Source organism: Zeus faber, assembly GCF_960531495.2.
Source record: "Zeus faber genome assembly, chromosome: 20".
In the NCBI taxonomy this organism is placed as follows: Eukaryota; Metazoa; Chordata; class Actinopteri; order Zeiformes; family Zeidae; genus Zeus; species Zeus faber.
Window position 1 is genome coordinate 10472804 of NC_137207.1, and position 13392 is coordinate 10486195.

The 13392-nt window shown below is 45.7% G+C and overlaps 2 protein-coding genes across 3 annotated transcripts; one reads left to right on the top strand and one right to left on the bottom strand.

Moving 5' to 3' along the window:
- Window positions 1–621: 621 nt before the first annotated feature.
- On the bottom strand, window positions 622–10107 carry wdr45b (WD repeat domain 45B). 2 transcript variants are annotated; one of them, XM_080021063.1, is made up of 10 exons: window positions 9963–10107; window positions 8807–8881; window positions 6368–6469; window positions 6188–6275; window positions 4869–4963; window positions 4377–4567; window positions 4206–4291; window positions 3667–3768; window positions 2366–2487; window positions 622–1870 (listed from the first exon to the last, which is right to left on the bottom strand). In XM_080021063.1, exons 1-10 carry the CDS (start codon window positions 10027–10029, stop codon window positions 1764–1766), a joined length of 1035 nt encoding a protein of 344 aa, XP_079877189.1. In that variant the 5' UTR covers window positions 10030–10107; the 3' UTR covers window positions 622–1763. The 2 variants fall into 2 exon arrangements, with proteins under 2 accessions (XP_079877189.1, XP_079877188.1); XM_080021062.1 differs by having other exon boundaries at window positions 6368–6499.
- A 1224-nt stretch (window positions 10108–11331) lies between these two features.
- Window positions 11332–13241, top strand: mrpl58 (mitochondrial ribosomal protein L58). Its single transcript, XM_080021391.1, has 6 exons — window positions 11332–11448; window positions 11553–11577; window positions 12011–12070; window positions 12176–12258; window positions 12371–12540; window positions 12629–13241. The coding sequence occupies exons 1-6, from the start codon at window positions 11338–11340 to the stop codon at window positions 12711–12713; spliced, it is 534 nt and encodes a 177-aa protein (XP_079877517.1). The 5' UTR covers window positions 11332–11337; the 3' UTR covers window positions 12714–13241.
- The last annotated feature ends 151 nt before the right edge of the window (window positions 13242–13392 follow it).

The window sequence follows — 13392 nt, forward strand, 5'->3', positions numbered from 1 at the left end:
TTGTAAATTGACAACTTGTGGATAATGACCATAATTAAGAAGACAAGACCGTCGGTTTGTAGCAAAAAAAAAAAAAAAAAGTATACATCGAGTTGGGTAGGATTCTGAAACATGCTTGTTTATAGAAGTGAACATTATCGTAAAAGCAGTTTTTATTCACAAATATAATTGCAGGTTGCACAATCAGTTGGGGGGGGGGAAAGATTCACAGAAATCGCTTGAATTTGTGCAGCATCCTTACTGTGGGTAACAGCACCTAAACACTGCAGAGCTGAACGTGGTGGGCAAGGGTTTAGTGTGGCCTGTGGATTTACATTCTGAAGCGGAGCGCAGCTGAAATTTTGTGGTGGATCTGCACTTAAGGTCGGGCCTCGCGCCTTAAGAAGACCCGTTGTCCATCCCCTGAATACAAGCTCAAGCTGCACTGAAGCCAAAGGACATACTGTTCTCATATGCTTTTGTGGACTATGCAAACATGACACAAAACTGATGATAGAGCCATAACATTAATCCAAACAAACACTTTTTTTTTTTTCAAATAAATCAGACCCTTTAAGAAAAATTAGGATTAAATCAAGTTATATTGATTATGTACTGACACAGCAAAGGACAGGAATCAAGTGCAATTTGGAACCAATTCGAAAGGTATATATATATATTTTTTTGCTTTAGTTGCGGCTTAAGGCTCAGCTCATTACAAGTCGCCTCTGAAATGCTTTGATTTTGACCCTGAAACCATGACTGTATATTTGTTAGGTCTGATAGGTGCATTTGGTTCTTCGAAACAAGCGCTCATCTCCAACAACAAATAAGTATATATATTGCACATACGTGGAAAAAAAAAAAACATACGAAAGATTGCTACTATTCTGTACATTTCTGTGTAGTGACGTGTTCAGTCTGGCAAAATGTCTTTTTACAGTGAATTAATGACAAAATTGAACCTTGCTCCGGTTACGCCGCAAAGCGTAAAACAGAGTGGAATGGGCGCGCGGGACTCGGGTGGGGGCGCATCGACAGCGAGGACGCGCAAGCAAAACCCAACAGAAGCTGAGACGCGGGAAAGGGAAGTAAACCGCGGCTCGGGATCAGTTCGGGCCGATCCCGCTTGGCCAACGGCGACGTGCGTGTGTGTGTGTGTGTGTGTGTGTGTGTGTGTGTGTGTGTGTGTGTGTGTGTGTGTGTGTGTGTGTGTGTGTGTGTGTGTGTGTGTGTGTGTGTGTGTGTGTGTGTGTGTGTGCGCTCCAGTCAGACCCAACACTCTTAGGCACTCCCTATACTTAGGTTAGGCGGTGTTAGTTGACAAATCGTTTTGTTTTTAAACCGATCCAACTATAAGAATCGACAATGCGATTAAAAAATAGCCATAGTATTTAATTTTATAGTCGACGGAAGACATCTTAAAAAGCCGTAGTGTCCTTTCAGAAAAAAACAAAAACAAAAACATTCCTTTTTCTCCCCTCCCCCCCCAATCTCCCTCCGCTGTGGTTTCAGAATCCAAAGCCGGTCATTTTAGGTGTTCCTCTGTTCAAGCTACAAGAAACAATCTTTTGACGCTCGCGACGGGCGAAGTCTCTGTTCCAGCGTCGGGTTCATAAACCGCTCCACTGCGACGCCTCTCGCTCTCCCCTCCTGGCGCCGCCTCAAGCGGAGTCCATCGGGGGGGGGGGGAGCTAAGAGGCGCTCTTCCAAACGGGAGAAAAAACGAAAAGAAAAGCGAACAGTGCTTCTGGCGAGTCGGCAGCGGAGCCGAGGGGGAGGAGTCAGATCTTGTCGTCGGTCATCTCCAGGAACTGGGCGTAGACGTCTCTTGAACACTCCCCCTTTTGGTTGAAGAGGAACTTATAGTAGCTGCCGTCCGCACAAATGGCTTCGGGGAGGAAGGGAGAAAGAGAGAGGGAGGGAGGGTGAGGGATGAAGGAAGTCAATATGGCATTTTTAGAATTCTGCGGTTGATGTTTTGTGTGGTTGACTAAACTGTAATAATAATAATTATAATAAATAGAATGTGAATTAGGTGCGTTTCTATCAGTTGGTGCCCACCCATCTTCCAATCACCGACGCTTGTAAACGGCTCTTACACAATAGGTAGATGTATTATTACAAGTATTATTTCATGTCATCATCATAATGGCAGAAAACAAAAAAAATACATTTAAAATGTGCATCGCAGTTATTTGTATGACAACCCCCCAACTAAAATGTGCTTATCATGACAGCCCCCAGCATGAATAACAGCACTTCCCCACGACAGCCCCCGGAGCATGACTACGGAGTCGTCTTATCTGCAGCAGACGTTCAACATATGAGCCCCGTACAGGAAGGTGATCTGAGGAGAACGTGATCATCTCTGCCGTCAACGTACCAATAACGGCGTTGGGTTCTGTCCCAAAGGCGCAGACGCAGGGGGAGCCCGAGGGGACCTGGAACTTGGAGAAGCTCCATTTGGAGCTGAAGTATTTTGGAAGGAAGCTGGCTGACGCCAGGCTGCAGAAAGGAATCCAAACATAGATGTCAACTGGAATTCCCCCCCCAAAAACATGAGAACATGGTCACCAAACATTCCCCTCCGAGTTATCTGTTGATTCATTGTGATTTCTGTATCAGCTTCAACTACGGCTGTCCCCGACTAAAGAATTTTCTAGTCGACTACTAGTCGTCAGTTCAAGCCATTAGTCGACTTATCGTTTGACTTTTATGATATTAATTTAATCACTTAAATTGATGTTTTTAGGGCATCAGACTTCCAGGGCTGAGAAAGAATTATTACAGATAAATACAACACCGAGATTTAATTTACAAGCGCTGGCTGCACAAAGTGAGCCGCTTGTTTATTACACTGATTAGTCATTACATCAGTTAAACTTATTAGCCTCTATTATTATTTTATGAATGTACAAATTTAAATTAAATATTGACATAATTTGCAACGAAATGTGCTGCACGGAAGATGGTTTTCCCGGTGTCGGCGTCCGCTCGCTAGGGACCCCTCCCTCGCCGGGCACCGCAGACTTGGTTACTGGCCGCGCCTTCCCCGTCCTCTGGGCTCGGGCGCACCACCACCACCAGGCTGCCTCCGCACGGTCGTCGGGGCATTTAAAATACAATTTGGTTGTTGATGTGATTTACGGTTTCAGGTGGCTCTTATTCGCAATACTTTCTCTGACTTTTAGACGAGCGGACTAGTCTAAGTTCAAACTTAGTCATTAGGAACACCCCTATTGTGAATGTCAGACAGCCAGCAAGAGGACTGAACATTTTGTTCATTTATCAGTTACAACACCAACACATTAACTTAGAACCAGCCTTTAAAATATACATTTAATTTACAAGCGCCGCAGGCACATAGGAAGCGAGCCGACTGTTTTATTTAATTACCGGCTTAAGCCGCTCATCAAAAGCAGTAATTATTGTTTTGAATGTGTTGGAACAACCAGCAAATACTGAACATTTATTTTTGTTAACGTCTGTGTCAAATTAAAAGCCCTCTAGCGTTTCATCCAGCCATGCAGGTTTTAATGGTAATTTTAACAAGGTGCGGCTCCTGAATGAAGTTTGTTCTTCCTGCGAGCAACGGACCGATTGGTCGACTTTTAGGGGGGGGCGGCCCGAGCTACAAGACACCGTTACTTTGAAAACAGCTGAGCTAGTCGAGCTGGGACAAACCTCGACTGCTTGTTTCTTTTGGGGTCCTCGGCTGCAAAGATGTGTACGGTCCCGTGGTCGCTGGACACACAGATGAGGGAGGCGTCCTGGTTGAAATTTATACTGGACAGAGAGAAATATAAAATAAATTAATGAAAAGCAGAACAGACGGAGAACACAGGGGACAAGCCACCAACAGAAGGAAGGATTCAGATTCAGCTCACCCTCCCATTTGATTAGGCTTGTAAATTAAAGCCCTGCTACTACACTATATTGCAAAATAGATTGATGAAAAGCACCACATTTAGCTAAACTTAAGACTAATTACATATTTCAGTTTAAAGCAAGCATTGAGTTAAAGCAACGTCAGTTGTATGCGTATGCTTTGCTTTCTAATTACACTGCAATTTCCAGGCCTTACCATGATATTACATTTTCTTCCTCTGTGCAGGAAAGCTCCCTGCACGCGGCATCCCCTAACTTATTTGTTATTGTCCATCCAAAGCGAGTTCTAGCCTTGACCTTCGATTGAATGTAGAAATATACTATTCAAAACTCACCAGTAAATATTGGCCGCTTGAGAACCGCGTCTTAACTCTTGGATGAGCTGCCCGGCGGAGGTGTCAAAGATTCTGATCAGAGTCCCCTATGAAAGGACGCAAAAACATATGCTTCATATGCTATCAAGCCATGAACCGGTCAAAAAGAGTTGTTCTTCGAGCACACGGTACCTTCTCTGACGCAGTGGCTATCCTGGTGCCCTGCAGGTTGAGTGCGATGCAGCACAGTGCCCCCTCATGGGCGGGGATGTCCACGGGGGGCTTCTCCGTGTTGGCCAGGTCGACAATCTGCACGTGGCCAGAATGGGTCCCAGGGAATGCCAGAAGAGAATTGTTGCTGTTTGGACACAGCACGCACAGACCTGAGGAAATGTTCAGACAGTCGATGTGAAAATTATTATGTTATGGTGTTATTTACAATTTGTCAATCAAATCGCGAACAGAAAAAAACAATTTCACCTTCTTTCACCAATGGCAACAGTGTCATGAACAACAACTCAAATGTATATAAACATTTTAGAAATTGGTTTAAGACCATAGACCAAGTCTGAAACTTGCAATATCATTGAATTATACATAACACAGCAATATCTATGGAGCTGGATTTGTTTTATACATAAGCTATATGAGTGTCTAGCATCTCAACAAGGTGCTGGGACTGACCTTTCGGGTTGTAGCATGTCTCAAACACATGCAGCTGATGAGGGTTGTGGGTGAACGTAAAGACTTTGATCATAGAGTCCAAGACCACCACAATCCTGCGGACGGGATAGAAATCAAACGGGAGCATTTAATCGTTGTTTTGAAAGGAAGTTGTTGAACATAAGACAAACAAAAACCTTTGCATCAGTCCAACTATCATGTCCATGGAAGCAAAGTGTGAACGGGCCTTTTATTCTCTGACAAACAAGAGTTTTATTCTTTCACCAGAAAAGTTATGTCTCTAAGTTGTTTCCACTAGAACAGCTGCGGGTGGTTGCCAGTATTGACAGGACATTGTTTAAATTTCAGCTACTGATTGCCAAGATCACTGTGAGCATTTGACCATTAACAGGAACCAAACAAGAACTTTGGTGCCAATCATTGTCCAATCAAGGATGAAATATAGATCTTGCAAACAATACAAAAAAGGACCGAAATCTGAATTGCTCAATATTCACACATTGCGGTTTCTATGCCAAATGTCCTGATCTAACAGTTTTTTCACCAAAATATTAGCAATGGATAAAAACAACAACAAAAAAAACATGATTATTCATGCATTCTCTTTCCCCAAAATTGTGATGTGAAATACTGAATAGGTGATAATTGATGTGATAGAGAGAGTTTTCAATATGGGGCTCCCTGCTCATCCTGTCTCAAAGGTCAAAGTGTTTTGTTTGTCAAGTGGACGGTACAACACAAGGTCATTCGGTACAATTTAAATTCTTGGGGCATGACAGGCAACAACTGCGTAGTGGGCATAAAAAGATGAAATAAGGCAAATATAAGGAGGAAATACTTTTTTTTTTTTAAATAAAATAAGAGTAACATTTAAAAAAAAGTAAGAGTCGATGTTACAAATATGGACAAGAGGTCGCAGTGTATGTACATAAAATTAAAATAAGAAAATAATCCTAAAACGGAAACTAAAACTTGGAACATTGTAGCAGTTCCAACAGAAATAGGACAGTCTATTGCACAAGAAATAGATATAAATATAAAAGAAGGAGTGCCGGTGGCTATGTACATGTAGTTGTGGTTTATCTGCCTTATAACCGAATAACTGGTTGAGGACAAACTACAAAGTATAGATCCTGTTACTGAAGCACCTACGACAGCGTCCTAAGACAGCCTCCAGATGGAACACTTTCCGTGCTCAATAAAAGAGGGAAGAGACATTGAGAAATGTTCTGAACTTCGCTCCTTTAATAGACGGGGAAAAAAAACACCACCATGGAAATGTTAAATGAAGGAAACATTGGTAATAAGAACACCTTTACCTGTCACGCCGAAGCTTCACCGCCTTGACTTCCGTTGAGAACTCAATCTCAATAACCGTTTTCTTTTTCAGGTCATCCCAGATCATCACTATAGAGAAAGATGAAAAAATAAAATGCAACACGAAAATTCCCCGAAATTTACCTATGGCCAGGTGCTTTTGAGCAAACATAATGGAATACCTTTGTTGGGAGGATACTTTGGCTTCTTCCCGCCTCCGACCAAAGCTAGGTAGTTACACCTAAACAGCATCTCCACGTGGCCAACGCCGCCCTCCAGGAACTCTGAGGGACGGACAAACGCACCACCTGGGTCTTGACGCACAGTAAGGAGGTACAACTGTATCCAATGAACAATAAAGGTGAAACCGAAAATGTCAAAGGCCTTGTGGTTGTGACTCGCTGGAAAACCAGCCCGCTTTCAGAGCGAGGAATTTGACTTCTGTGACAAAGGTTTTCCGAATACCTTCGACACTTAGTGATTATCCTATATCTGACATTGCGAGGGGTTTGTCATCATCGGGGGACTGCATTCATTGGACGCGTGAGTGCTGAGCTGGTCATGCACTAATGTCACATGTTCAGGCCCTCTTTGGGTGGTAAATAAGTAACTCCTTCCTATAAACCCACACGTCCAGTGAGTAGCATGCATATAGAAGTGTCGCTGTGCAGCTGGATTTGCTATCCCAAGATAAAGCAAGTTTAGTTAGTGGTCCTAAACCCAGACAATTCATTCAAGCTCAGGTTTTGCATCTGGCAGCTCATTAACTGCCAGCACCACCTTTGTAGTAAAAGGTCACGCTTCCACACAGGTGTCGAGACAAGGATTACAGTGTCTCTCTCTACAAAGTGTAAGAAGGTGCAACGGTATAATAATACCTGTTTGCTAACATACGAGTGACGAGGGCCACTCCTCTGCCATGGCTCACATGAGTCACTACGTTGGACGGGAAGATGATGGAACAAAATATTTGTATTAAGATTCTTGGCTCTGGCCACGAAGGACCCAAATCCACGTATCACTACTCCGTTGCTGATGCGCTTGAGTCGCGTCTGAGCAGCGGAGGCGCTGTGTGACTCTCAGAAATACAACTAAATGGCACCAAGCCATGCGTGTTCTTCCATGTCGTGTGCAGCAATGTGGATGTGGTTGAGAACTGACTTTGCTGCCATGACTCACGGGACAAGTTCCCCAATCCGCCGCGGACCGGAGATGTCTTTCTGCGCACACGAGGACAGTAAGAGCCTCCCCTCCTACTGTCCTGCTTTGTTGCCCAGCATTATGTTTGGTGTGGCAGCACCCTTCCCTTGTTCCTCATGTTAAGGTGGCCGTTCTGAGGATGCTTTTTGTGTTTCACGTAGAGGACTCCAAACGGTCTGCATCAAACAGCTGAGTGTTTCCTCTCGCTCCGACACTGCTACGTCATCAGCAGAGAAGCCCGAGTTACAACGTGGGCCGCCGCCCGCGCGAGGGGGCGCCGACACTGGGAAAACAGTCTTCCATACACCAAATTTCGGTGCAAATTATGTCAATATGTAATTTAAATGTGTTCATTAATAACATAATAATAGTGCATAATAAGTTTAAACAATGTAATGTTAATCTGATGTGATTAAGAGACGGCTCGCTTTGTGCACCCAGCACTTGAAAATGTAATTTATAGCTCAAAGGCTGGCTGGTTATTAGGTTTTGTATTTATCTGTAATGCTGCACAATGTTAACAATGTTAGTTAAAACATTCTCTCTCAGCCTTGGAACTCAAACCCTTTTCTGATGCCCAAATACATACATTTAAATAATTAAATTAATACCATAAGGAACGATTAGTCGACTTATTAATTGAACTGACCACTGACTAATAGTCGACTAGGGATATTTAATTGGTGGCAGCCCTCGTAATTATTCTTCCTCATTGTAAAACTGCATATGAGCACCAATAAAAACGCTCTTTTACTTGTAAATGGAACTTTTAAAATAGACCCTGTTCATTTACAATAAAATCACTAAACCTGAGTGAGCTGTTTGTGTATACTATTTTGTCTCTGCATCAAAAAGTAATTGGTAGACCTCGGTTTTAACATCTGACTTGTGCTGCGGATCAATGTTGTCCGACATATCAAAATAAATCGGCAAAACGCTGATCTTGCATCGGATTTCCAGACGGAATGTCAGCACTAAACGGAGGCTCATCTCTGGCTCTTATATCACTACACTCATAATGGGGGAGATGGGCCAGAGTAGGGCCCGACACTCTCTTTAAGAAGTGGGTGTCAAGTTGGCCACGCTCCATCAGTTTTCGCTTGCCAAGACTGATAAAATCGTAGTCTAACTTTAAATCATTTCATGATTGACTGAATAATGGGTGGAAAAAAAGCTTCCTTTGCATGACTTTGTCTTTTAAACATGTCTAACTTGCTTGTAAAATGCTTGTAGAATTTACGAGCTTGACAAACCAATGTCACGCACGTCAATCAGCATCACCATTCTGATTTATGAAAACTAGCGAATATCGGCTCCAGTCATCCAATCGCTGGACGCCCCCTAACAGATTATAAACAAACGATGAAAATGTTTAACGTGGAAAACGGCGCTCCAGAAATAAGACGTACGGTTGTTATTACCTTGTTTTTCCTTCTCTTTGAGGGGGTCTGTGTTGTAGACACGGAATCCATTTTCCATTCCACAGGCAAAGCACCCTTGAGAGAAAACATGTCATTTTCGTGAACGTAAATATGCCATCACTAAATAGGACCATATGACACTTACATCGATGGAAGATTATTACGAAAATATAGGCATCATATTATATGAGATGGACAAATAGGTGATCCTTGTGTACTTTATGTTTCCCTTTTTCTGACTGTTCAGCTTTCTTTACTGCACAACAAAGCACCAACCCTAACCTAAGAAAGCTCCTTGCATTGGATACGGTTCTGATTCTGATCAAGTGAAATGGCAAACAATAAAAGCCTTGGCAAGGGCAAGGAATTGGCAAAATAACAAGCGATAAGGTTTGGATTACAACAGCAAATACAAATGAGGGTTAAATGTCAGTAGTTTATGACAGGGCTCCGTGGCACATTTGATTCTGAATCAGTGGTCAGTTGCTTCCGAATAACGAGCGGGCGCCACTTCTTCTCCGCCTGGATTCTCGGCCCTGGTTTGGCGCGGCGTTTGCGCCGTTGCTCGTTTACTATTTCCTCGGGCAGGACGAAACAAATCGTTTCGAAATCCCTATGACGTGGTAAACGTGTGGATTTTATTCCGCGTCGCTTCGCCTTCACCTCGGCGCGACGCGGCACCCCGATCACACTGTTGGGAGTTCGCTGGGGATGATGACCGATGCCCTCTTTAGTTAGTGTATCACCCAGAGCGTTAACGCCGACGTTGCGGGATGTCTTCGTCGGCGTTTAGCCGAGCTAACCCTTCTTAACGTCAACCCCTAACGCGTACCGTTAGGGGCGTCGCTAACGTAACGTGTGCCGTTCCCAGCGTATTGTTGTGACAGCCCTCGCAGCGCTGCTAACACCCTCGACGCAGCGTTTCCATCGCAGAATCTCTGCGTGGCAGCCTTCGCACTGTCGCTAACACTCTGAGCGTGTATGGTTCCTGACGCGAGTAGTTGAGCGGCGGCCGGTGTCGTTCGCAGCGACGCTGGCACCACCAGCTGGGTTGTGGCGTTAGCGTCGCTAGCTTAGCATTCCCGACGCTGCCATTCCCCCCCCACCCACCCACCCCCGCCCCGGTTCTAAAATGACTCCCCGGGGCGTTTCTCACCGTGGTCTTGGTTAAACCCGGCGTACAGGAGCCCGTTCCCATGCGGGTTGGACGGTAGTAAATTCATTCTGTTGGGAGGAAAGGGATCCGAGTCCGCCGAGCGCCGAGCTAACCGGTCACCATTCCTTCAGCTGCTTAGTGACGCGAGGTCCGCGGACGATTCGGGCTCCGCGAGGTTCACGCCCGCAGAAGGACTCGTTCGTTTCGTCCGCGACGCGAACGCCGATTCGCGGACGACTCGAAACGCGCCACACGCCCGATCCATCCAAGACAGAAGACGAGATGAATGTGGGTGGAAATTAATTTGGCGTAATTCACGTGGAACGCGACTAGTTTACACTTTTTTTTTATTCCGTGAAAAGTAATACGTTTGACAGAAGTAAATTACTGACACAAACAAATACTTTTCCGAAAACGAGGCTGAAAAAAAATATTGGGATCCACACCTCACGTTCTTTTTGACAGATTTTAAATGTTCTTTTTTTTTGTTTTGTTTGTTGTTTAGATTATTCCGGGACCAACAACAGCTGAACCGACTCCGACAGCTGACACCCCCCCCCCCTCGCCCACCGAGCATGGAACGAAGAGCGCGGGCAAATCCAACGACTCTTTTGGGTTTGTTTGGTTTGTTTTGTTTTCCTTACCCAGTCGAGGACCCGGATCTCCATGAAGAACCAAACCTATTTCATCGCAAGAGAAAATACATTTCCTAATAATCGACGAGAAAATAGAAAACGACGATGAGGAGACGAGATGGATTTATAGTAAGTATAGCATAGTGTAAAACATCATGGCGTATGGAAATCTCTCGCTGATAACAAGCCCCAGTGGCCTAATGGATAAGGCACTGGCCTCCTAAGCCAGGGATTGTGGGTTCGAGTCCCATCTGGGGTGGACGTTTTCTTTTAAACTGATTTTACACGACAAGCTCGCCGCTCCTCACCCTCCATCCCATAATAAGCCGACGTGCTCGTGCAACGTCAGCAGACGCTTGGACCCTTTATTATTATTTATTTATTTTTTTACACCCTCCGGTTGGGTTCCCCCGTAGCGGTTCCATGGTGTAATGGTTAGCACTCTGGACTCTGAATCCAGCGATCCGAGTTCAAATCTCGGTGGGACCTCGCGGCAGCCGCGTCTCGTTCGGCTGCGACCTCCAACCGTTTTCACGCCCTTTTGGTTCTTTGAACACGGTCGACGTCATACATTCCCCTGATGATGGCGTTTTGTACGCCTGGTGCGACTAGCAGAAGGCGGCACGCATGTCGTATCGCACGGCCTTGACAGTCCAATCTGGTTTTGTTTTTTGTTTTTTTTTGCGGCAGGCGATACGCGTGACCGTGCGAGCCGCCGTTCTCAGTGACGTCACTCCCCAATGGCGGCCTCCTTCGGGCGCCGGTGTTGGCTTCGCCGCCCGCCGTCGACGCCGGCGGCGGGGATACGGAGCGGCGTGAGTTCCCGCGGCCGGAGGACGGAGCGCACACCGGTGGGTTTATGCTCTGGGACGGACGACGGTGTCGAAGTCGGTTGGGCGGGATGGATCCACACGGGAACGGAGCTTTGCGTTGATGTTATGTCTTTATCTTTCAGGGGACCGACGTGCGCATCCCGGCGGGTAATTATACACGTGCACAACTACGGGGGAGGAAAAAAGTACATCTTACAAAACGTCTCTGACATTATCTTAATAATAATAATAATAATTATAATAACGCGAACTCTGTGTTTCACCAATCTCTTCCATATGGACCGTGGTTAAGTCAGTTCGATGTTCAGCAGATGTTCAGGGCGGCTGACCGCGTCCCCCAGAACGAGGCGCTGCTGCGCGGAGTGTCGGTCGCTGTTTCGAGGGCGCATTAGGGACCGTCCTCCAGTGACGTGACCCCATTTTAAAATGTTAGGCTTTTCTGTCATGTGACTTCGGACACCCAAACTAGGTCTATATAGTACCAGGAGCTAGACTACATGTTGCACAGCCTCTCAATTTCCCGTTTATTTATGTATGTATATTTATAAATGTCAAAGTTCAGAACATTTTCTGTCCGTAGATCAGCTGACTGTCTCTTACAGCCGAAGCGGTGGCCCTGGTGGTCAGCACGTCAACAAAGGTGAGTCGCCCATTCAATAAAACCAAAATGCCACACTGGAGACCGCGCTAAAGACACGGAATAGGATCCGGTTAATCCGCCTTTCGATGCCCATTGCGTCCGCAGTCAACACAAAAGCGGAGGTCAGGTTCCACGTCCGGACGGCGGAGTGGCTCCCGGAGAACGTCCGCCAGCACATCCTGGAAAAGGTACGCCCTGGCGCGGGTCCTGCGGACGCCCCTGTCTGTGGACGTCTTGACGCCCCGCGTCGCCGAGGACGACTTAGCAGAAGCGCGCATTTTGTGTTTTTTTTCGCGGCAGAACAAGAGCCGCGTCAACAAGGCCGGCGAGCTGCGGGTGACCTCGGAGCTGAGCCGGAGCCAGCAGCGTAACCTCGCCGATTGCCTGCGGAAGATTTCGGACATCGTAGCGGAGGCCAGTGCGAAGCCGTACGAAGCGACGGACGATGATATCGCCCTCAGGACGGCCAGGTATCACAGTGTGGAGCAGCAGCAGTGGCATGCGCGCGTCGCGAGCTCGACGTGCAACTAAACGTTTGTGTCCGGGGGGTTTCTACAGGTTGGAGAAGAGCAACAGAGAGCGGCTAAAACAGAAGAGGATCGATTCGGCGACCAAGAGGAGCCGACAAGTGGATTTTGATTAACCAATAGGAATGGACCGTTAACGTAAACCCACCAGATATAGTCTTTCCTCTTAACTTTCCAGGTGCCCGCTGCCTCTAGGGTAGCCTTCTTGGAGAACAAGGCAGCCGCCAATCTGTTCAGATCGTCTCGTGCTCGTCTTTAAAAGCGCCCTCCGGCCAAGTTCTCTCCCTGCCGCCGCCTCGAACGGAAAGTCGGGGTTAGTTTAGTAATCAAATGTCAGGTTTTAACAACACTATGACACCGGTGATTGGCAAGACAAATCTTGACAAACTAGCATTATTCATGGAGAGCAAAATTAAAGGTAGACACCAGAATGAGAATTAGAATCTACTCAAAGTTTTGAAATTGAGGATTTCATCGTGTGCTGTGTAGATCTGTTGGGTACCTTTTCATGTCCGAGTGATGGAATTATTTTTGTGTTTGTGTTCATTGATTTATTTGACAAACTGTATATTATTTTTAAACAAAAAAGGTCTTAGTTTATTTTTTGTCCCCATATGTGGGCAAATAAAATACTCTATCAAACAGTATTGTGCCTTCTCGCCGTTTGCAAATAACATCATTAAGCGATAATGTGTTTATAGTCCTAATTTTTCCATCAGTAATTCCTGCTCTGTGGATGCGAAAGAAGTGTTTCATTCTGTATTGATCCCGCAGCACTCTGTCTTCCACTGACCG

Excerpts from the sequence above, each read along its gene's own strand:
- mrpl58 (XM_080021391.1), top strand. The coding sequence starts at position 11,338 with ATGGCGGCCTCCTTCGGGCGCCGGTGTTGGCTTCGCCGCCCGCCGTCG. Across the intron at positions 12,071-12,175 it reads TGGTCAGCACGTCAACAAAG|TCAACACAAAAGCGGAGGTC; the intron begins GTGAGTCGCCCA and ends TTGCGTCCGCAG. Across the intron at positions 12,541-12,628 it reads ATCGCCCTCAGGACGGCCAG|GTTGGAGAAGAGCAACAGAG; the intron begins GTATCACAGTGT and ends GGGTTTCTACAG.
- wdr45b (XM_080021062.1), bottom strand. The coding sequence starts at position 10,029 with ATGAATTTACTACCGTCCAACCCGCATGGGAACGGGCTCCTGTACGCC. Across the intron at positions 6,276-6,367 it reads AAAGTATCCTCCCAACAAAG|TGATGATCTGGGATGACCTG; the intron begins GTATTCCATTAT and ends CTTTCTCTATAG. Across the intron at positions 4,964-6,187 it reads GTGAAGCTTCGGCGTGACAG|GATTGTGGTGGTCTTGGACT; the intron begins GTAAAGGTGTTC and ends TCCCGTCCGCAG.